Below are 24,555 nucleotides of genomic sequence, written 5' to 3'. Positions count from 1 at the left end.
AGGCTGGCAGTGAGCAATGGGGCCCAGCTGCTGAGTCAAGACCAATTACAGGGAAGCTGTATGTGATGGTTAAGGTGATCAAAAGGCCTCCCACCAAACCTATTCCCCTTCCACCCACAGCACGACCCTCTGCAAACCTCCAACTCAGGGGGCAATAGGAGTAACAGATATAAGGGCAGGAGCCTTGGGTGCTAGGCCAAGTTCCATCAAATGCCTAGCCACGTGACCCTAAGTAAGCCACCTGACCTCTCTGATTCTGGATGCATCCCTGCCTTGTCCTGAGTATTTTACACATAGAGCCTCATTTAATCCTCACAACACCCCATGATACAGTGTGGCTCAGATAGGTTAGTGACCAAGGTCTTTAACATGGTTAAAACTACTTTCTGTCCCACTTCCTTATGTCAAGCAGGAGCCACATAACCAGCTATCACTAGGAGGAGATGGGCCATAACGTCTAAATGTTGGCCATACTCTATCACTCCTTCTCCATATTCATCTGCCGGCCAAATGCCAGCAGTGGAGGATTCCAAAACCATCTTTAGGAGCCTGGGTTCCTGAAGAACTGTGGAATAAGAGCTCCTCCTCCTCTGATTCACATTAGACTGTGATATGAGTGAGAAATAAACTATACTGTTAAGCACTGAGCTTTGGGGATTGCTTGTTACAGCTGCCACCCTGACTGATACAAGTAGTTACTAAACTAGTTACCATTTTTACTCTGAGGAAATGTACCTGTTATTCTCTAACGGCCATTCTCTAGGGCTTGCTTTGGTCATCTGGGCCAGTGGTTTTCAAACTGGGGTGGAAGGGCATTTGGGATGAGACTGTAGATCTTATGGCCTCCACTGCTCCCTGGTCAGTGACACCCTCACCCAATTGGCCACCCATATCCCTTTAAGCCAGTCATCCATACGCTCCTCGCCAGCTGCTACATCCCCATAGATCAACCCTCCACCATCCCATTCATAAATTTCCGTTGGCCAGCAACCCATCTGACCACTGACCAGTCATCCATTGTCACAATAGTCAACCATTCATGTCCAATTGGTTGACTACGCACCCTCTCACTAGCCAGCCACCCACACTTTGATCAGCAGTCCACACCTCTACTGGTATGGAGCCAACTACATCCACTCTAGTAAGTGGCCTGCATACCCACAGGAGCCCCCATGCTGCCTTCTGTGATCAGTGGCTGTACCAAAGCTTCTTCACTCACTCACCCCGGGGGCGGGTCACGGCCATGACCATGATGGGTACACCAACACCTGAGGCCAGGACCCAGATGCAGATGTTGATCAGCTTGGCCTTGGCAGGTGTGCGGAAGTCCAGGGCCTTGACAGGGTGGCAGACAGCAATATAGCGGTCGACACTCATCATGGTGAGTGTGAAGATGCTGGTGAACATGTTGTAGTAGTCAATGGAGAGCACAACCTTGCAGAGCAGTTCTCCAAAGGGCCATGTCTCCATCAGGTACTTGGCACTCTGGAAGGGCAGTGTGCTGGTGGCCAGTGCATCTGCCAGGGCCAGGTTGAAGATATAGATGTTGGTGGCTGTCTTCATCTTAGTGTACCTTAAAAGGAAGTGCATGTGTAATTGTCCCCATTTCACAGATTTCAGTTTCACATGAGACTCAGAGGAAATGATTTGCCCAAAGTCACACACAGAAGGTCAGTGGCAGAGGTGGGACTAGAACCCTAAACATTCTGACTCAGCATCACTCCTTCTCACTATAGCAGATGCAAAAGGATTTCTCTGGCTGTGGGTGACTTTGGCAGAAAGTATTTTAGGAAAAAATCCTTTGTCATCTGAGGGGTACTAAGCAACATGGTTAAAAACAAAACTGGGCTCCAGAGGAAAACAGGTCTAGGTTCTAACCCTGCTTCTACTAGTTATTAACAGAGGGACTCTGGGCTGGTAATTTGAACTCTCTAAGCCTCAGAGTCTGTAAATTGTAAAAAGGGGGTGATGCTTTTACCAACCTCATAGAGTTCATAGATCATACAGCACGTATCCCTGAGCCCAAAGCATGCAAGGGCTCACTATATGATAGTTATTATTCTTCATATGTGAACAATGAAGCTGGGGACTATACCAGAGTGACCTGACCCTCTGGCTTCTTCCACTGACCTTTTGGAAATATGACTGGCCAGCTCTGCCTAGCAGACTGGCTGGGGCCTTGGACCTCCTGGGATGCCCTGTATGGTCGACCAGGGCTCCCAGTCCTTCCTGTGGTTCCTTCCAGACCTTCTTATCCCCATGCAGCTGGACTCACCCATACATCCAACCCAAGGCATGAGCCCCAGTGTCCAAGCCAGATGTCTGCAACTAAGCCTTCCTGCACCTGAAACATCCCTCCATGATCTACGCTGCCATGCAGCTGCCTGCACCACAGCTGCCCGCTTGTTTGGCCTACATTTCCGTCATGGCCCTCTCTGTACCAGGGCCTGTGGTGGGCACAGGACATCCTGGGGAGGGGGGGAGCGGGGGCTGCATACACTGAAATACTGTCCCAGTGCAATGTGATCGGCGCAGAAACACACAGGTACACCGAGGCAGGGAATAGGACTTCTTTCATGCCCCTAGAGTGATCTGAGAAACCCAGGGAAGAGTTGCACGAATGACTCCTCAAATTTCAGAGCAGGAAGAGCCCTTGAGAGATTGAGGGAAAGTGATTTTATGCAAGTATGGTCCAAGGACTCCGTTCAGAATTCCTAGAAGTACAGACTTGGACCCCACCTCAGACCTACTAAAATCTGAATCTATGGCACCCAGGCCTAGCAATCTTCATCTGTTTTTTTGTTTTTGTTTTTTTTTAAAGTAAGCTCTAGGCCCAACGTGGGGCTTGAACTCACAACCCCGATATCAAAAGTCACATCACATGTTCTACCATGTGAGCCAGCCAGGTGTCCCAGAAATCTTTAACAAGCACCACCCGCAAGTGATTCTTATGGGCTCTGAAGTTTGAGAAACACCACGTGGCCTAAAGCCCATCTTGAGAAAAGACAGGGAAACTGAAGCCCAGAGAGGGGTCATGGCTCACCCAAGATCACACAGCCACAGTGGCAGAGCCAAGGCGAGAACTTAGACCGCCTGACTCCCAAACCGGTGCTCTCTTTCCACTCTGCCCCAAAGGTGGAACCACACTGCCTGCGTCCACCCCTCTAGAAACCCCCTGCTACCACGCTGGCCCTGGGTACCCAGGACACCGTTGTGGCAACTGTGAGAACGTGCAATGAATGCACACTGAGTGCCCCCAATGTGTTTTAAATGACTGAATTAATTCGTATCAGCGAAATCTCTTCCTTCATGAAGGGACTGATTTTTTTCAGTTAAAAAAAAAAAAAAAAATGGACTCTCTCATTGTCCTCCAGGGCCAGCATCTGTCTCACTCCCTCCCCGAATAGCTGTCATTTGCCCCAGGGCTGGAGAGGCAGAAAGTTTTGCTCAGAGACAGCAGAATTGCAAGTCTCGGGAAGCCTGTCTTCAGCGGGGTGCGGGATCACAGCTGTGTGGGAGGCGGTCTCAACCCCACAGCTGACTCGTCTAATTTCGCTTCTTTTACGCAGAACAATTAGCAGCTGTTCTTTGCCTGCTATTTTGATTTGTGAGGATCCTTCAATTCCCAGAGGGGGCTGGGATGCTGGGAAGTGGGTGATGAAGCTGCTGTAGCTGGTCCAGGCAGGGCTGAGTGGCACCGCACTGACTGCTGGGCAGAGCCCCAGAGGCTCCCGTCCTAACCAGTGCCCCCACATCCTCCTCAACTAACCGACTGCCAAGCCTGGCCCTACTGGCCTCCTGGGACAAATCATGCCGTTCTCCTGCTCTCAACGCCCCCCAAGAGCTCCCTGGGGTTCTCTCCATATTCCATGAACTGGTTCCTACCACCTCTCAGGGCCTCGGCTCCCAGAACTTTCCCCTTGCCAGATGTGCCCCGCCCCCACCCCATTGGCCTCTCTGCGGTTCCTTGGGGCACAGCAAGCCCATTCCCACCTCAGGTCCTCTGGACTGCTCTTCCTTCGGCCTGGAACCCCACATTTTGCATGACTTGCTCCTTCCCTTAATTCAGGACTCTATTCGAATGTCACCTCCACAGAGAGGCCACACCTGGCCGCCCTGTCTAAATACCCCTCTCCCCACCATCTCTCCGTCTCCTTAAACTGCTTCATGTTTCTTTGTAGCATGAGCCACCACCTGACTTATACTTCTTTTCTCTCCGTTTGCCTCTCTCACCCATGTAATCTCCCTGAAAGGCAGGGGACTTGGTCCATTTTGTTCCCTGCTGCATGGCTGGGCATACCAATAGCACCTGGCAAACAGCAGGCCCTTGATAGACATTTGTTTGTGTGCAGGTCTTAGTCCAGGCTTTCACGGAGACCATGCAGCCTCCTCCCTCCCCCACAATTCATCGTCCAGGTAAGTCAGGGTGCCCACTACAAAAGTAGATTTGCTCAGAATACTCTACGGCTTATTACTCTTCCACGACTCTCCATTGCCATCTGGATGAAAATCAGACCCCTCAGACTGGCATTCCAATGGAGTAGACTCCTTCCCCATAGTGCCTTCCATGTCCCACCAGATCTGTAGTTCCTCAGATGCTCAGTCTAGCATGTCCTTCCTGCTAAGGAAAGCCACTGCAATGGTTTGGTGGGAATCCTTCCAACACACACACACACACACACACACACACACACACACACACAGATTTTTATAAAATTTTATCTTTGCCAATGTAATGCAATTACAAATTACTTTGTGTAAAAAAGTCATATAGTACTATAAATGAAAACAGGTTCCTAACTCCTCTTTCCTGCTCCCCAGAGGCAACATTTTTAATATGTTTAATTATTCTTCTAGTGATTATCTCCATAATTCTAAGTAATATGCAGAGTTGGCTATTTCTTAATTTATCAGTTTTAGACAGTATGTGTTGAAGTTTGTATCAGTGAAGCCAGGCTACACAGCAGTAACAAATATTTCAGTGGCTTCACACAATAATAAGTTTATTTCTTATCCTTTCAGAGTCCATGCAGTGTCTCCAGGCAATGCCAGTTCGTTTCCATATTCCATAAGGCAATGCCAGTTCGTTTCAGACTTGTGGCTCTGCCATCTTAACCCAAGTCCTCCTTGATTAACACAGAGGGAAAAGAAACAGCTGCAGGTGACTGACCAGAACTAGTCACGTGGCCCCACCCAATGACAAGGGGTTGAGAAGTACAGTCTTCTATGTGCCCAGAAGCAAGGAAAACCAGATATTAGTGAATACTAGTAATGTCCTCCACAACCCCTAATACACTAGATGAGTATTAATTCTCTTACACTACCCAGCTCCATTTCCTGTCTCCATCTGTTCAATATAGTTTTATCACAACTTCTAAATTTTTAGTTAATTTAAAATCTGGGGTATAATATCTCTTTTTTGGGGTTTACATTCTTACTACTTTATAGATATTGCCCATTGCTGAACCAAATGGTATACTATAATTAAGTTTATTTCTCTGTACATATTTTTGGTTTTCCTGGAGTTGACAATTGCCTATTTTTTCCTCATTTGCTTAGTTCTATGTACATATTGTGAAATCTCCTCAAACATTCCAGCAGACTTGTAAAATGCTTTTTCTACACAGTCACATAATCTATCAGTTCCTTTTGTTTTGCTAGTGACTCACCCCCTGGAATCTTCCTCCTCCCTTTTAATTTGGGACTAGTTGCTTTCTAGGCCAGCTGCATAGCTGTCCTCCTGTGCTGAAGAGCCTGATTCCTGGTTTGCAAGTCTTTTCTATCTTGGATTATGCCCTCATTTTAGTGAAACACCTCTTCTAGTCACTTCCTAAGAAAGGACACATAGGAAGTAAAATTTTATACCCTTTTTATACCCATTTACACATGTCTGAGAATGTCTTTATTCTATCCTCACTTCTGATTTGACTGTATATGGAACAGTAAGTTGGAAATAGTTTTCCACCAGAATTTTGAAGGCATGGCTCCCTCATCTTCTAGCTTCAAGTGTTGCCACTGAGGTATCTGAAACCATTCTGATTCTTGGTGATGTGTATATAATCTGTTCTCTCCACCTTCAAAACATTTAGGGTCTTCTCTTTATCCCTGGTATTCTGATATTTTGTAATGAGATGCCTTAGGGTGGTTGTTTTTCATTTGCATTGGTCCCTCTCATTCTGAAGATTCATGTCCTTCAATATGAAATATCCTCACTTCATATCTTTGATAATTAACTCCCTTCTGCTTTCCCCGGAATCCCTAGAAAATTGTCAGTCAGATATTGGGCCTCTTGATTGATCCTTTAATTTTCTTATCTTTCCTATTTTCCATCTCTTTGTCTTTTTGGTACATCCTCTGGGAAATTTACTTTTCATTACCTCTCAACCTTTCTATTGACTTTTTTATTTTATTTTGGCTCTCATGTTTTATTTTCCCAGTGTCATTTCTCTTTCTTTTATTATTTCTTTTTTATATAGCATTTATAGCATCCTATTTCATGGATACAATATCTTCTCTTATCTCTCTGAGGATACTAATAATTTCTGTTTTGTATTTTCTTCTGCTCACTGCACTATTTGCTTCAAACATTTCTATTTATTTGTCTACTTTGGCCTCCCTCTTTTATCCTGGAGACTTCCTTCAAATATCTAGTGATATGTGACTAAGGTTGATCTTTGAGTAAAGCACTACATAACTAATTGGCAGCTGTGTGTGTGTGTGTGTGTGTGTGTGTGTGTGTGCACATTCGCACATGTGTGCATGTGTGCATCAGTGTGGGGCTCCTGTCAACTGCTGCGCCTCACTGTAGGGGGACTAAGCAGAAACCAAGCTTTTATATTGGGAAACATCTAAATATCAATGTCAGCATGTCTCTTCTCTGGGACCTTGAGAAACCTTCTAACCTCCTGCCTGGGGAGCATACTTCTGGCTGTCAGGATTATGGTAGCAGAGCTGGAGAGGAAGTCTGTGGATCCCCCACTTTCCATTTGGTACCTCACTCTGATCCTTTCTGTGTCTGCTGGGCCCAAGTTCAGAGTTCCTCCAGCTTAACTTGAGGCAAAAACCCTTAACCTCCTGCAGAGTGGAGCATTAGTCACCTGAGTGTGCAGGGTACAAGAGTGGGGGGCCTAAGGGTCTCAATGCTCCCTCTATAGATAATCCATCCCCTGCGCCTGTTTTCAGTCATATACCTCACCCCTGCTCAGCCTGGCACTACCCTTCGAATTGCTCTGCATCATCCAAATAGGTGTTGACATCTCTTCAGGAACATAAACTGAGGCACAAGAGATGAAGTGACTTGCCCACAGTCACATGACCAGTAAGGAGTAGAGCTGGTATTTAATTCATGCAGTCTAGTGCCAACATGTGGTAATGACTTTTCTATACTGCCCTTTAGTGCATGTTACCTTCCTTCCTGCCCCCCTCCCCTGCCCAGAGTTAGTGAAAAAGTCAAGGAATGTGAACTCACTACAGGTTCAGGTTTGTTCACTCTTCCAACAGGTAGATTATTGATTAATAATCAAGCATCTGGTATGTTCCAGGCACTGAATAAGGAATACAGGAGTGAGGATGACAGTCTAGTTTCTTGAAATTTATGGTCTCAGGGAGGAGACAGACATTAAACAAATTGCTGCACTGATTAATGTACAGTTACTCACTATTATGGCTCTACCATGAAGAATAAGAACAGGGTATGGTCATGGACACTACCCAGAGGGAGTGTGAGGGGGGTTTATGGAAGGAATCTGGCTTCGATTGGAAGGTCAACAGTGGCTTCTCTGAGAATGTGTGCTATGAACTGAATTATAAGAGACACTTGAGAGCTTGCTCCTCTCTCCCTCTCCTTCCCCTGCCCTCTCTTCTTGCCAAATGAGGACACAGCAAGAAAGTGGCCACCTAGAAGCCAGAAAAAGAGCTCTCATCAGAAACTGACCATGCTGGCACCTTCACCTCCCATTTTCAGCTTCCTGAACTGTGAGAAAATAAATTTCTGTTGTTTAGGCCGACCAGTCTATGGTATTTTGTTATGGCAGTTTGAGCTGATTAAGACAAGGTGACATTTCTACCAGGTTCTAAAGAACAAGGAGTCAGCCATATGAAAATAAGGAGGTAGGTTGTTTTAGGCAGGAAGAACAGCATGTGTAAAGGCCCTGTGGCAGCAAAAAGCTCAATGAGCTGCAGGAAAGATCAGAAATTAAGTGTGACTAAATGGCAGTAAGCCCAAGAGGAAGCAACAGAAGATGTAGCAGGAAGTCAGCAGGGGTCAAGTCATGCACAGCAGGAAGTTTGGATTTTATTCTGAGTGCAACAGGAAGCCATTGGAGATTTTAAGCAAGAGAGTGATGTGGTTTGATTTGTGCGTGTTTCTTAAAAGATCACTTCGACTACTGTGTGGAGGCTAGATGAAGGGAAGAGCAAGACTGGGTGAGAGACTGAACTTTCTAGAAAGATAAATCATTTACTACCCCACCCCTCAAAACCCTACTGTTGGTCTCTAATTTTTTTTCCTATTTCAAAAAGCTGTAGATATGACATTAGATCCTTACCTTATGCCATATAAAAAATTAACTCAATGGATGAAAGACTGGGCACCTGGGTGGCTCAGTTGGTTAAGCATCCAACTGTTGATTTCAGCTCAGGTCATGATCGCATGGTTCATGAATTTGGGCCCCGCATCAGGCTCTGCTCTGATAGTGCAGAGCCTGCTTGGTATTCTCCCTCTCTCTCTCTCTCTCTCTCTCTCTCTCTCTGCCCCTTCCCTGCTCATGTATGCATTCTCTCTCTCCCTCTCTAAATTAATTAATTAATTAATTAATTAATTAACTAACTAAAAAAATGGATGAAAGACTTAAATATAAGAGCTAAAACTATAAAGCTCTTAGAAGAAAATATAGGAGGAAAAGCTACATGGTGCTGGATTTGGCAATGATTTCTTGGATATGACACCAAAATCACAGGCAATAAAAGAAAAACAGGTAAACTGGACTACATTCAAATTAAACAACTTGGTGCATCAAAGGATGCCATCAACAGAATGAAAAGGTCCCACACAGACTGAGAGAAAATATTTGTAAATCACATACCTGATAAGGGCTTAATATGCAACATATATAAAGAACTTCTACAACTCAATACTTTAAAAAAAAAAAAAGCAAACAACTGGTTTAAAAATTGGGCAAAAAACTTGCAAAAAATGCAAAAACTTGCAAAAAAAAAAACAACTGGATTAAAAACTTGGGCAAAAATAGACATTTCTCTAAAGATATCAAAATGACCAATAAGCACATGAAAAGATGCCCAACATCATTAATCACCAGGAAAATGCAAATCAAAACCACAATAAGATACCACTTGATACCTATTAGGATGACTACTATTAAAAAAAACAAACAAACAAAAACAAAAACAGAGGGATGTCTGGGTGGGTCAGTCAGTTAAGAGTCCGACTTTGGCTCAGGTCAGGATCTCACAGTTTGTGAGTTCGAGCCCTGAGGCGGGCTCTCTGCTGTCAGCACAGAGACCACTTCAGATCCTCTGGCCCTCTCTCTCTGCCCCTCCTCAAAAAAAAACATTAAAAAAAAATGTCAAGTGTTGACAAGGATGTGGAGAAATTGGTACACTGTTCGTGGGAATGTAAAATGGTGTAGCCACTGTGGGAAAACAGCAATAGCGATTCCTTAAAAAACCTGAAAACAGAATTGCCATATGGTCCAGCAATTCCACTTCTGGGTACATACCCAAAGCATTAGAACAGGGTCTCCAAGAGGTATCTATATACATTCAAAGTAGCACATTCATAATAGCCAAAAGGTGGAAACAACCCAAGTATCTATTGACAAATGAATGGATAAACAAGATGTGGTCTATACATCCAACAGAACATTCCTTTTTAAGGAAGAAAATTCTGACACATGCTACAACATGCATGAACCTTGAGGACACTGTACCGAGTGAAATAAGCCAGTGACAAAAGGGCAAAAACCTCTGTGACTCCACTCATAATGAGGCACTTAGAGTAGTCAGATTCATAGAGCCGGAAAGTGGTTATCAGGAGCTGGGGGGGGGGGGGTCTTATTTAATGGGGAGGGAGTTTCAGTTTGGGAAGATGAAAAAGTTCTGGAGACGGATGGTGAAAATGGCTGCACAACAATGTGAATGTACTTAACGTACTTACAATTCGTTAAAATGGTGAATTTTATGTTACTTGTATTTTACCATAATTTTAAAAAAGTGAATCATAGAGTGCTGTTATTGTGTCTGTTTTCTAAGTTTAAGAGTGTGGTGTGGGAATCCTTTAGATCTTGGTTTATTACTTCACCTCTCTGAACCTGTGTCCTTGTTGGCAATTTCAGCGTAACTGGCTTTTTAGGAGCAACACATGTGAAAGTATCTAGCTTACTGGCCGGCGTGTAGACAAGAACTGACAGCCCTTGGGGTTCTTTTTCCCCTCATACTATTCTGCTTTTTTTTCATAAGGTTCCCATTGGGTCCACCTCTGGGGGTGAGGATAGTAAGCCTGGCAAACCTCTACTGACTGTAAGATGCCCTGGGAAATCCTTTGCTTTTCTTCGAAGTCAAAATCCTCCATTAGGTCATCTTGAATTACACAGCTGCTAGGGGAGTTTGCTCTCTACAAAGAAGGATAATGATCTAGTTTCTCAGTCCTCAGTGAAGCCCCCTTTCTACGAAGCACGGAGTGGCCGGCCACGTTCATTCCACGGCCTTAAACCCATTCCATCATTTGTCGGACAAGCCCCATCGGCAGGGAAGATCATCACCACCTCAACCTGATGGAGACCGGGTGTGCTCTGTGCCTGAAGCACATTGTCCATACATGCTCCTGCACCTCTGGAGAGCTGCACTTCTCAGCTGACAAACCCCTAGTAAGAATTTTCACCCCCGGGGAAAGCCACGCACTTGGTTAGAGTGGCTGCTATCTTAGTGCCTGGTGCTCAGAAGGTTAAAACACTCCCTCCTTCGTGCAAGGCCTGCATGGGACGGGTCTGACAGCTTTGGGTCGGTTGTTTGTGTTCTTTAAGCGATATTCTCTGTGTGTCTTTTCCTTCATGGGCCAGGCACCATGCCAAACCAGTGACTGCATGACTTCATTTCCTTCTCACTGCAGCCCTGAGTGCTAATTCCGTCCTCACTCCACAGACGAGCTAAGATGGACGGCTCGCCCAAAGTCACGCAGCTCAAAAGTGCCAGCAATGGGATGCAGCCTTAGATCTGGTCTCTGCACTTTGCTGTTCACTGTCCCCCAGTCTCCCTGCCACCTGCACTAGCTCATCAAACAGTAGCCAGGGAGAGGGGCCCAGCCTGGAGGCCAAGACCAAGTGGAGTAAACATCTGGACGTGGGCTAGCTCCACAGCGTCCTGTTTTTCACACATTCCTGCACCCTGCTATGGTCTGGGGGTGTGGAGACAATCTGCTCACAGTCCGGGTCGGGTTGGGAGAGACAAACCCACAAACCTCAGAACAATGTCATAGGCACAATGGCGACACATGAGGAAGAGAGGTCAATTCAGAACTAAACGTACACCTCTGGTCACAAGGGGGTGGCAACCAGCATTTACAGACAAGCACAATGTGCCGGGCATGATTTTACATACTCTGTACACCTAAGTTTTGTTTCTTTTTTTTTTTTAATCTTTATTTTTGAGAGACAGACAGACAGATTGAGAGCAGGGGAGGGACAGAGAGAGAGACCCAGAATGTGAAGCAAGCTCCAGGCTCCCAGCTGTCAGCACTGAGCCCGACGCAGGGCTCAAACTCACGAACCTTGAGTTTATGACCTGAGCCAAAGTTGGGCACTTAACCAACTGAGCCACCCAGGTGCCCCCCCTCTTTTTTTTTTTTTTTTTTTTTACTAGATAATAAACATTTATTGGACACAGAAGATGTTCCAGGCATGGGGAAAACATTTTCCATCATTTAGTCCTCCCAACACCCCCACAGGGTAGAAAGTATTTATTATTCTCAATTAACAGAGGGCAGTAAAGGAGCAAGGTTGCAGAGTCAGAAAGAGACTGAGTGGAGATTCAAATGGAGTGCTTTTCCCTGAAAACCCGGCACCTTCATTTTAACTTTGGTTTCAGCTTCTCTCCCATGGACCCAAAATACTCTGTGCCCCCCTCACATACTCTTGTTGACAATTAAAATATAAGCTCTCTAAAGGCATGGTGTTTCTCTTGCTCACCACTATGTACCTAGAACCTACAGCAGTTCCTAGTACAAATAATAATGTGCTCAAAACCCATTTGTCAATGAAATAAATGTCATTGTGTGTCTTCCACACTAGACTGGGGCATCCTTCAGGCAGGAACTGTGTCCCCTCCATGCGGTATCCCAGGTCTCAGCACAGGGCCAGGTCAGAGGAGACACAGGGTTTACTGGAGGAGGCCCAGTGGGACGGAGGAGTCCAGGTGCCTAATCCTTGAAAGGAACCAGCCACAGACTGAAGAGCTCACACTGAGCCAATTCTTCCTCCCCACCTCCTCCTCACTTCTATCCTCAACCCAGACCAACCCAGGTTCCCTGAAGGACACCTGAGCCTGACCCTGTTTGCCCTGAATCTGAAGTGACTCAGATCTGCCGTGGCGAAGGGAAATGTCAGATCATTTATCCAAAGCAGCTAATTTGTTTCTAACTAAACGGAGGGGTATTTTCTCCACTTAAGACACCACAGCCCATGGGGATCAAAGTGGGGGCAAGAGACCTGAAAAGAAAAACAATAACAGCAACAAGGTAGGAGCACCACCCTCAGTCCGATCCAACCTTGTGGCACCTGAGGGACAAATCAAACAAAATGGCTTCAGCCTAGATCAAAACACATTTGGTTCCAAACAGCATGGTTTGCTGGAGTATTTAGAATCAATTTTGTTCCAAATGCTTTTTGAGATCTCAAAAATAATAGCTGCTCACTATAAAATGTTCAAATAATACAGAAATCATTTAATAAAGAAAATTTAAAACCACTATTAACATTACAGACCATTGTTACAGGTAACTTGCAAACACTCATACCCTGTTTTATATAAATGGGATCTTGCTCTAATACTGTTACATAACCTGTTTCTTTCTCTCAAAAGTATGCTGTGACCATCTCTCTATATCCATAGATACAAATTAATATAATTTTTGATGACGGACTGTTATTCTAACCCAGAGGTCAACAGACTTTTTCTGTAAAGGGCCAGAGGGTAAATATTTTAGGCTTTCAGGCCACATAAGATCTCTGTTGCATATTCTTGTTTTGTTCTTTTACAACCCTTTCAAAGCATAAAAACTGTTTTTAGCTCAAGGACCACAGAAAAACAGACTGCAGGCTGGGTCTAGTCTCACTTATGGACACTGAAGCTCCTGCATGAAATAATTTAATAAATTCCCTATTGAAAGATATGGACGTTGTTTCCACTTTTTTGTTATTATAAATAATGTTATGATAAACACCTTTGTGCACTCAGATATCTGTTGGTCTCCTTGGGAAAAAGATTCCTAGAATCTCAGAGCTGGAAGGAACCTTTACAGTGACACGGGCATTCCTTCTAAGGCACTCCAGACAAATGGCCTTGCAGTTTCTGCTTGAGTGTGCCCAGAGAGGGGGAACTCACCACCTGCAGGCACAGTCCAGCCCACTGTTGGGACGACTCACAGGGTAAGCAAGTTCTCTCTCTCTTTGTTGGAACGAAGGGCTCCCTCTTTTTCACCCAGTACTATTTTTCCCCGTTCTGCTCATGGAATCACAGCATCTAAAACTAACCCTTCTCCCTTCTGACTGTTGGAAAATAGGAGGTATTAACAGTACACATCTCAATTGTGGCTCCGTCGGTTAAGCATCTGACTTCGGCTCAGGTCATGATCTCACAGTTCGTGAGTTTGAGCCCCATGTTGGGCCCCCCTGGGGCCTGCTTCAGATTCTGCCCCCTCTCAGAGATTCTCTCCCTCTCTCTGCCCCTCCCCTGCTCGTGCTCTCTCCTGTCTCTCTCAAAAATAAATAAACATTAAAAAAATTAAAAAGAAAAACCAGTACGCACCTCATCCAGCTCTGGTGAGATCAGAGTTAATGCAAGTAAGTGCTCAGTCCATGTGAGCTGTTATGGCCGGTTGGTTAGCTGCCTTCTCAGCATCACAGGGCCGTACCTGGAGCCCTCAGGTACGCTCCTGACTATCTGAGTAAATAGGATACCCTCCTCTTGGGTTAACGGAGGGCCAGAGATGATGCAGGTAAGCCACATGGCAGGCACACAGATGGTGCTCAGGCCTGGCCTCCTCCCATCTCTCTAAGCAAGTAAGTGAGGCCAAATCCATTTTCGGTGGGATCTAAAACCTCAAATCCATTAATGTGGACATATGCCCCAGCAAGCAGGGCTGGCCTCTGCGGACAGGTGTCCAGGTTTCTGCCTCGTGACTGGCTGCATTCTGCCCATACCCAGATGAGGTTTCCAGTGTTTCCTACCTCACTCATCACTGCTGGTGGGGCATCAGCTTAGGCTGCACCCCCTTTCACACAGGCCCCCAGGTGGGTCTCCTCAGCTCACAACTCTGTTCATCTCCTTCTCCTTCTGAACTGCTCCAGAAATTCCCTGCCCCCTGCACATCCGCACCGTGGGCCAGGGGCTCAGCAGAGATACTGTCACCACCAAGCCTTTAATAACTGTGGTGGGTGGAATGGTGGCCCCGAGAAAGACAATTCCATGTCCCAACCCTTAGGGCCTGTGAATGTACTGAATTTACTTGGAAAAGGAGTCTTTGCAGACATAATTAAGGATCTGGAGATGAGACCATCCTGGATTCTCTGGGTGGGCTATAACGCCAGTGACAGGTGTCCTTGTACAGGTGCAGACAGAAGCAGAGGCTGGGGTGATGCAGCCACAAGGCAGGCCTGGAGCCACCAGAAGCTGGAGGAGGAGGCAAGCAAGGACTCTTCCCAAGCGCCTTCAGAGGAAGCACCGCCCTGCAGACACCTTGTGGACTCTTGGCCTCTAGAACTGTGACAGAATACATTTCTGTTGTTTTAAGTCCATGTTAATTTGTTAGGGCAGCCCTAGAAAACTAAGGGAGTAAAGGTGCAGCCCAGAGAGAAGCATGGCCTTTGGCACCAGGTACACCTAGATTTAAGCCTCAGCCCTGTCTCTAACTAACTGTACAAGCTTGAGCAAGTTCTAACTTGTCCCGAGCCTCAGTCTGCTCTTCTGCGAACTGGGAATAATGATCCTTCCTCAGGAGGGTGTGGTGAGTACCAAATGAGTTCATGCTTATGATGTCCCTAGCACACTGCTTGGCACACTCATATCATAGTGGCTTCTCTTGTCCAGACAGGGGAAAAGGGCCCAGAATGATACCTGCTGACCTGCCCTGGGGGTCCTGGGCTCCCTCCTGGCTCCTGTGCTGGCCTTTGGTAACCTGTCACCATTTTGGTGAGACACAGAGCCCTGTGCTGGAACTTCAGCACTGGAAGAGGCTCTGATCTGTAACACTGAGTTCTAACCTCCTCTCCCACTTTACAAATTGGGAAACTGAGGCCAGGAGAGGCAAAGACAGTTACACGAGGTTACGCAGAGTGTCAATTCTCCTGACTCCCGAGAGGCCAAGTTCTTTCTTCTCTACCAAGCTGTCCTCCTAGCAGCTAACTCTCAGATGAAGGGTTCAGGTGGCTGAGGCCAAAGGGAAAGGGGGGATCCCGTCCAAGGCTTCAGCATTCCTGATGAAGGCCTGGGCTCTTACTAGATGCCCACATTCTAGGTCCCTGTGTCCAGTGATTAGCCAATGTCAGGGAGGTCCGTGGATGGAACCATCCCCCTCCCCATCATCATTTTCAGCAGCAGCTACGCTGACTCAGTGCTTACACGGGCTTGACATAGTCTATAGAATTCTACCGTGACGTTTACATAGATTACCTTGTTCCATTGCTCCAACGACCCTATGCAATTTCCACCATTATCATCCTTACACACAGGAGGAGAATGAGACTCGGGGAGTGTACTGGGTTGAATAGGTCCCCCCCCCCAAATTCATGTCCACCTGGAACTTCAGATGTGACGTTATCTGGAAATAGGGTCTTTGCAAATATCATTAAAAGGAAGTCATACTAGATCAGCATGGGCCCTAAATCCAATGTGACTGGTGTCCCTATAAGAGGAAGCACAGAGACATACACGGAAGGAACATAGCCATATGAAAACAGATGCAACCACTGCAGAGATGCAGCACAAGCCTAAGGGATGCCAAAGATTGCCAGCAACCACCCGAAGCTAGGTAAGGAGGAATCCTTCCCGAGAGCCTTTGGAGGGAGCATGCCATGCCTGATTTCACACTTCTGGCCTCCTGAACTGTGAAGGATACATTTCTATTGTTTTAAGCCACCCAGTTTATGGTCATTTGTTACGGCACCCCTAAGAAATGAATACAGAGGGGTTAATCGTCTTGCCAGCCGTGGCCTCAAACACAGAAGCAATCAATATCTGTTAAAATGGCTCCACTCCCCAGTTCTCCCAACAAAGGGACTTTTTTTTCCCTCCCATCGGGAATATAGAATGTTAGCACTGAAAGGAAAGGTGGCTGGTGAGAGTATTTACTGAGCACTTACTATGTGCTGGTTGTGCTGCTAAGTAAGTGCCACAAGTGTGTTCCTATCCCACTGAATCTGCACAGGAGGTGAGCATTATCCCCATTCCACAGGTGAGGAACGTTGAGGCTCGGAGGGGTGAAGAAACCCACCAGAAGTCCCACAGCTAGGAGTGGCGGGATTCGGCCTTGGCTCCCACTGACTCCAGAACCCACTAGCTTAACCTCTACCTCATCTTCTTCTCCCAGTTTGTCAAGGTCAATCCCTCTGCTTTACAAATGAGAAAACCGAGGCACAGCCACAGCAGTGATCACAAAGGCTCGGCCCACTGTGGGGAATAAATAGCTTAAATAAAGCATCTGCCAGCCAGCCTGGGTCCAGTTGGGGCTCCCTGTGTTTGTAGACAAAGGGCGGGTGCTCTTCCCGCTGACAAAACAAGCCAGGCTGGGCAGCAAGGGCTGCAAGCTGTGTCCCTGCCCACCATTTAACAGGAGTGGCAAGTCGCCAGAAATTAATTAGCTGTCTCAGTTTTGGCAAAGCCTAAGGAAGGAAAGTGGTTAATTATAACAAGGCATGTCACAGGAGATGATTAAAGGCTGGAACATGGAAATAAAGGGCCCTGAGTTGAACAGGAGTTGGGGGGCAGGGAGGTCAGGTCAAGCTCAGCAATAAACAGAGCAGACACCTTGTGCAGTTCATGCTCATGGAAGCCAGGGAAGAGAAGCTCCTCTCCATCAGCCCAGCTCTGCTTCTGGCTTAACGATGGCTGGACCAAGGAATGGGGCAGCCAGACACAACAGAGGCCCCAAGAAAGCAGAGTTCCTCAAGTGTGGCATGTCAGCCCATGGGTCTCTGGAAATAGGACACATCCCTCCCACAAACACCTACGGACATGCTGCCTGAGGGTCAGACCCTAGGTTGGGGCTCCAGCTCTGAACAAAGGCTACTCCCCCTGCCCCACACCTGCTCATCTGAAGAGGGAGAGATGAGCAGTCAAGTGTTTGGAAAAATATGTGCGGACGGGGGACACAGGACACTGGTGGGAACACAGAGGAGGGGGGTCTGTTGGCCTGGGGGCAGCAGAGAAGGCTCCCTGGAGGAGAGATTTACTAAGCTGAGAGGCAAAGTGTTAATCTAGAGAGAAAAGAGGTCTGAGGCTCCCACACATCTTCCCTCTTGTCTTGTAGTTGGAGGATTTTTATTATAGATCCCAACTACTCCATAGAGAGAAGCTCATTAACAAAGTGTCAACTAGATATTTAGGAAACAGAGATGTCTCCTTAGGACCAGGGATTGAACTAGGAAATAGGATAGAAGATGAACGGGGCACAGTTCCCACCCTCCAGGAGCCACCAGTGTAAAATGGAAAGCAAACACCACATTACAACTAGAAAACACTGTGTCATGACCATGTGTGTCTCCCCTCATTCTATGCAACAGGCACGGACAAAGGCATTTGATTTACATCATTGCATTTCACCCTCACAACAAATGACTGTGGTGAGCACTATCGTTGCATTTGGCAGACTAGTGGACTGAGGCTCAGAAAGGCAGAGAAATTTGCCCAAGGTCACACCGCCTTTAGGTTGTAGTACCAGGACTTAAGCCAGGGTCTGTCTGATTCTACGATGATTAGTTTTATGTGTCAACTTGGCTGGACTATAGTACCCAATTATTTAATCGAAACGAATTTAGGTGCTGCTGTGAAGGTATTTTGTAGATGTGGTTAATATCTTCAATCAGCTGACTATAAGGAAATTATCCTTGGTAACGAGGTCAACCTTAAGAGCAAAACTGAGCTTTCCCAGGGGAAGAAGAAATTCTGCCTGTTGATTGCAGCATCAGCTGTTGCCAGAGAGTTTCCAGCCGGCCACCCTATCCTACAAATTTCAGACTTGCCTTGCCAGACCCCACACTGCATAAGCCAATTGCTTGAGATAGATGCTACTGGTTCTTTTTTCTGGCAGGACCATGTCTGATGCAGACCTGAAAGCCCAAACTCTAGGCTAAGGTTGATGCTGGGAGCCACACACTCTCCTCACGAGAAAAGGGAAATGACACCAGCCACCATGCAAGCGTAGTAGAGGTTGAGATTTCACAAGGTCCCCTGTATGCAGCCTTATATCATTACCAAAGCACATGCTCATTTTTGCCATAGTTGTATGTGATGGATCCTTGAATTATTCTGAGTCCTTCCATTGCTAAGTACATGTCCCACAATTCCATGTAAAAATATTGCACACCAGTTTGTCATTCTTAGTGACCACTCTGTGGGTGATACAGGGATGCTTCAGTTTGCCTAACCTGTTCCCGGCCCCCAAGGGATGTGCTTTGAGGACAAGGGGCAAGGCAGGCCCTGTGCAGAGGACTTCACATCCATTCTCTCCTTTGACCCACACATATATTCCCACTTTGTTCATGGAAATAAACTGACCCACAGAGGAAAGGTGCTTATCTAGGAGTTCAGAGTGGAGAGAACCAGGATCCAAAGTCAGATATTCCAAAAAGCCCAGGTTTTCCACCTCTAGGCCTCAGACCATGCTGTACATTACTTAGGACATATCCCTCTACCTGACACACAGAATTTCACCTGTATTTTATTTATCAACAGTTTATCATTTTAATGACTCTACAACTCAGTCTACCCTGCTCCGTGGCCTCTCCTAAACGCCAGCAATATACAAAAGTCATTTTCCACAGTTGGAATCAGAGGGTGTCATGAATTTGACCTTCTTCTCAGCCATTGCTTCACGGTCTCTTTGCACACGCAGGCTCTGGGAGTTATGGGGGCTTCAGTTCAAAGGCTGACTGCCATTTATTAACTGTGGCCCTGGGCAAGTGAATTATCATCTCTGAGCCTCAGTGCCCTCATCTGTCAAATGGAGAGAAACATGGTACCAACCTCATAGAGTCGGGAGGATTAAATGAGATAATATACACGAGGCACTCAGCACAGAGGTGGCCACCTTGTCAGCATTCAAGAAAGGTCAGCAGTGCTATTTCTGGTGTGAAGCCCTGTGGAGTCAATATGCCATGCTTTGCCATTGAACCCTCTCTTATCTGGGATGACAGGACTGAGCAGGTGAGGAGAGTGTCTTAGGACTACTTGCCCCTCCCGGCAGCATAGCCCTGTGGCCATGTGCTGGCCTCCACTTCCTGCCCTGCCTCTCCCAAGGAGGAATGGAAAATCACTAGATGTGGGGCTTTCCCAGCACTCCAGGAGGATGAGTTTTTGTAACCAAGGGAAACAGATCATCTCCATCTGTACTGCAGGGGCATCTGGGCCAGGCGAAGCAGGTTTTCTCCCTCAGCTTAATCCCTGTCCCAGGTTCCCAAGAGCTGGGAAACCAGCCAGAAGACATCATTATTACCAACAACTTCCTGTTCCGGGCCAGGCCCTGAGCTAAGGCCATACATCATCTCCCTTAACCTTCACTGTTCCCTCTGCCTAAAACACTTCCACCCAGGGACAGGCCTCTGCTTAGTTGTCTCCTCCTCCCCAACCTCACTAGACACAACTGCAGCCCCGCCATTCTCCCTCCCCAGTACTGTCTTAGTTGGCTTCATTGCCTATAGCCTTGGCCTTACACCAACTTATGTATTGTCTATCTTTTCCCCCACTAGAACGTCAGCTTCATGAAGGCAGGGACTGTGTCTTGATCACTGTTACATGCCCAGTTCCTAGAACCATGCCCAGTAGGAGGAGGGGCTGCTGAATGTATGCCTGCCACAACCCCACGATGCATGTGATGGTCTATCATCCCCATTTTACAGATGAGAAAACAGGCTCAGTGAGGTGAGCCCAAGGGTGGATGGCCAGCAAGAAGCAGACCTAGGTTTGAACCTCAGTCTGTCTGCCCCTGACGGATGTGGCCACCTTGCCAGGTGCTAGCTCTGCCCCAAGAATCTTGGACTTCTCTGGGCCTGTGAGATGTTGTCAGTGGCCCCCAGGCCAGGCTGCCCTGAGCAGGAACCCACTGCCCTTGCTCCTGGGTACAGCTATTTCTAGATACCCTTTGGCTCACCCTTAGCCCAGTTAATCCCAGGTGTGGAAAGAGATGCAATAAGGGATAAGGGGTTAGGAAAGGCAAGTTCCAGTCCTGCCTTGACCACTAACTCAAGAGACACTGAACCTCTCAAGCCTCTGTTCCTTCATTTTTGTTTTTATTTTTTTAAGTATTTTTCAAATGTTTATTTTGGGAGAGAGAGAGAGAGAGAGAGAGAGAGAGAGAGAGAGAGAGAGAGAGAAGAGAAGAGAAGAGAACATGAAACGGGGAGGGACAGAGAAAGGGGGAAAGAGAATCCCAAGCAGTCTTTGCACTATCAGCGCAGAGCCCAATGTGGGGCTTGATCTCACCAACCATGAGATCATGACCTGAGCCAAAATCAAGAGTCAGTTGCTTAACTGACTGAGCCACCTCGGCACCCTGGTTCCCTCATTTTTAAATCAGAGGGGCTGAACCTGACATACAGGTGGCAGAAGATAGGGTAATGGTTAAGAGTATGGGCTCTGAGATCAGAATGACCCAATTTCAATCTGACTCTGGGCCTTTGAGCAGGTTATAGAATTTCTCTGTGCCTCAAGTTTCCTCGTCTATAAATGTGGGCAACAAACTCACCTCATATGGGTCTGGGAGATTAAATTGGGATACTGTATATACATCTCTGAGCAGACTGCCTGGCACAAAATAAGTAAAGAGAATCATCATCCATGATTCAAAGCTCTAAGCCTTGGTGAAAAGGTTACCTCTGCAGGGGAGAAGGGGGTGCCGTCTCCACCTCTCCCTGTGTTGTGTTTATTAGATGGGGCTTTCTGACCTCACAGGACTTTGAAGTTTGAGTTCTTTCAATTTATCAAGACTCAGAAAGCTACAGAAGACAAGACTCTTTCTGTACACACCCGCCCTGGCCAGAGACAAAGCTGTTGATTTCTGCAGCTGCACTGGGAGCTATAAATCAATAGAGCCCAACCCAGACACCCCATCCCACCCCATATCCCCCAGCTGGTAACAGGGCTGCTGCAGCCTGCATGATGGTAAATTGCTAATTTAAGCCAGGCTTTCTGCTCAAGCCCACGATTATCCCTCTTCCTGTGCATGTTATGATGTTCTGGGTAGCCAATTGGATTTAAAGGTCCCAGGACTCGGAGGTTAATGAAATCATGCCTCGCCCTTGCACAGCTTCCAGGCATCATCTGCCAGGAAGGGGAGAAGGGAAATCTGAGATCACAGCATCTCTGAATCTCAGATTTGGGAAGATGAGCCTAAAATTATGTCTATCTTTTCTCCACCCAAATCCCCAGTGCCATGCCTCCACCCAGTGGTTTTCCAGTGTCCTCTTGCATACCTTCAGAGATGGGAAGCTCCCTACATTACACAGCAGCCCGTACCTTCTTGGAGAGCTTTGACTGTTAGAAAATTCCTTGTAAAAATAATAAGAGGTGTGCACAAATGTAAGTGTTCAAGAATGTTCACAGATGCATTGTTTAGATTGACATAATATTGGGAATAACAGAAGTCCCCCCCAAATAGAACACATTTATACAATGCAGCCATCAAAAAATTATGTTTTCAAATAGTGTTGATAACTTGACAACATGCTTATGATATAATGTCAAGCGAAAAGACAGCTTACAAACTACTGTATATAACATGATCACTATTCCAATACTGTGATCCTGATGTTATTAAAACACACAGACACAGAATCAGAGAGAGAGAAAGAGAGGGAGAGAGAGGGAGAGATGGGAAGGAAATACACCAAAATAACAAAGCTTTTCTCCTTTAGTGAGATTAGGGGTAATGACTGTCTCTACTTAAACTTCCCCATATTTTCTGCAATAACTACTGTGTTACCTCTACAGCAAAAGAAAATTTTTAACATTGAGCTAATAAAACTTCCCTGTAAGATCTACCCAATAATTCTAGTTCCTCTGGGGCTCAATAAATGTTGGTCGAATGAATGAGAAGCAAGCCTTTGAAATAGACACGATAGAAAATGTTCACTGAAAACTTGCCAAATGCCTGGTTCTGTACTGAAGTCCTTCACGTCATGCCTCATAAACTTCTCAAAACCACCCTATGAAGGTCTAATGCTACTCCCATTTCACAGATGAGAAAACTGAGGCTCAGAGAGGTTGTGCATGTATTGCCTACACTCACTCGCTTAGGAAACGGCACAGCTGGGCCATGATCCCAGGTCAGTCTTGCTCTGATGTCAGGGCTGTCGACTGCTGTCAGCCCACACAGAGGCCTCGGAGATTTGCAGACAGCAATCTGCCAGTTCCTCCCTTGCTCTAACTAGACGTTGCCAGCTCTCGCTCCATGTGTCTCATGGACAGTGGTGGCAGAGTGGACATGGAGTGCGTTTGGAGTCAGAAAGGCCTGGGTTTGCACCTTTCGGGCTGTGAGAGCCTCCTGGTCCTCATGTGTAAATAAGAATCTACAGCCCCCATTGCAGGGCTGCAGAAACCTCTGGCACATAGCAGGGCTCAGGAGAGGCTTCTTGGTGTCCTTGGTGACTCTGGGCCCACCCCAGTGGATCTGTGAGTTACATGCTCCCCAGGGAACGAACCCGAGAGCTGGAAAAGTGTCAGGCTGGGGGCAAGGCCAGGAGAAGCAGTGGAACACGGGCCAGGGCAGCCCCTTGCCTTCCCCGAGGTCTCACCAGGGCTCACCTGGCCCAGCCTCCGGCCTTCTTGACAGTCTGACAGCATTCCATTTTAGAAAGGGGACAACTGACGCCAGGGTTTGATGACCCATTCAAGGTCCCACAGCTCTCTCCTGTCACCCTGAGCCAGCCTCTCGGGTTTCCCTGCACTGAGGCCCTCCACCTCCATCCTGCCCCGTGCCCATCCACACCCAGTTCATCATCCTCTTGAACACCATTCCGCACAGATCACTCTGAAGTCCTCTTCACCATGACCTGTGACTCAAAGCTCCCACGTTTCCCACTATGGTCCCCTTCCCGTGGAACCTGAGAACCCATCCAGCCTCAGCTCCCACTGTCCAGACCTGCAGCCTCTGGCCCCTAACACAATCATGCCGGCCTGTCTCCAGGCCTCTCCTCAGACGCACCTCATCCTCCCCACCAGAGCAACTCCCTCCAATTACCTGGGGCTGGGCCATGTTGCTCTTTGAACATTCCTCTAGCACTGGGAATTGTGGAAGGCAGAGACCAGACTGGGTGGATGCATCACTGGCTCCAGGGCCTAGCCATGCTGAGGACATCTACTTGCAGGGCATATGTTGCTTTTGTCCCCGAAGCCTCTCTGCTTTCACAGCCCCCTGAGCCCCTGATACTCAGCTCAACCACTGTGACATTCCCTGTCCTCAGCAGCTCTCCGTCATCCTGCAAACCTCTCTTTGCTTTTGCTGTTCCACCTCTCCAAGTAGCCAACTGCCATTGTTGCTTCACGACTCAGCACCACTCAGCACCCGCAGTACCTCCTCTGGCCAGGTCAGGGGCTTGCCCTGGACTCCCCACAGCTCCCAGAAGATTCGATTGTCCCTGGAGCTGTAACTAAGGGGCGGGGGGTGGGGGATGCTGGAGAACATGGCTGTGCTAGAAGCCAGAGGCCAGGCTGAAGCTTAAGCTGAGGGTCTGGGCCATGGGACCTAAGGCTGGATAGGCCCGGAAGGGGTCAGCATCAGCTGATGCTTGCTGTATGAGTAAATGGGCAGACGACTCCGGAAGCAGGAAAGAGCCCAATATGGAAAATGTAAATAATCAGGTCCCACAGTCATGCTCTGCCCGCCTGGAGCAGCTGCAGGGGTGCTGGTTAATCATAGCACCTGACACGCACTGAGGGCCTACTATGTGCCAGGTGCTGTGCTGTGGCCTTTACATGCATGAGCTCATCTAATCATCCCCAAACCTCTCCTGATCACCCCAGTTTCACAAATGCAGAAATGAGGCTCAGAGAGGGTAAGCTGTTTGCCCAAAGCCACACCACTAGGACATGGTCGGGCTGGGATGGAGACCTGGC

At 47.2% G+C, this 24,555-nt stretch overlaps 1 protein-coding gene across 1 annotated transcript in view; it reads right to left on the bottom strand.

Annotated features, from left to right (window-relative positions):
- The window catches only part of OPRD1 (opioid receptor delta 1), a 31,513-nt gene that overhangs the window by 1,792 nt on the left and 5,166 nt on the right, over positions 1 to 24,555 (bottom strand). Inside the window, exon 2 of the mRNA XM_042996606.1 lies at positions 1,224 to 1,573. Within this exon, the coding sequence (XP_042852540.1) occupies positions 1,224 to 1,573 (350 nt within the window). The remainder of the gene's footprint in view (positions 1 to 1,223; positions 1,574 to 24,555) is intronic.

Source organism: Panthera tigris, chromosome C1, assembly GCF_018350195.1.
Source record: "Panthera tigris isolate Pti1 chromosome C1, P.tigris_Pti1_mat1.1, whole genome shotgun sequence".
NCBI classification, from domain to species: domain Eukaryota; kingdom Metazoa; phylum Chordata; class Mammalia; order Carnivora; family Felidae; genus Panthera; species Panthera tigris.
This window is presented reverse-complemented; position numbering and strand designations above follow the sequence as displayed.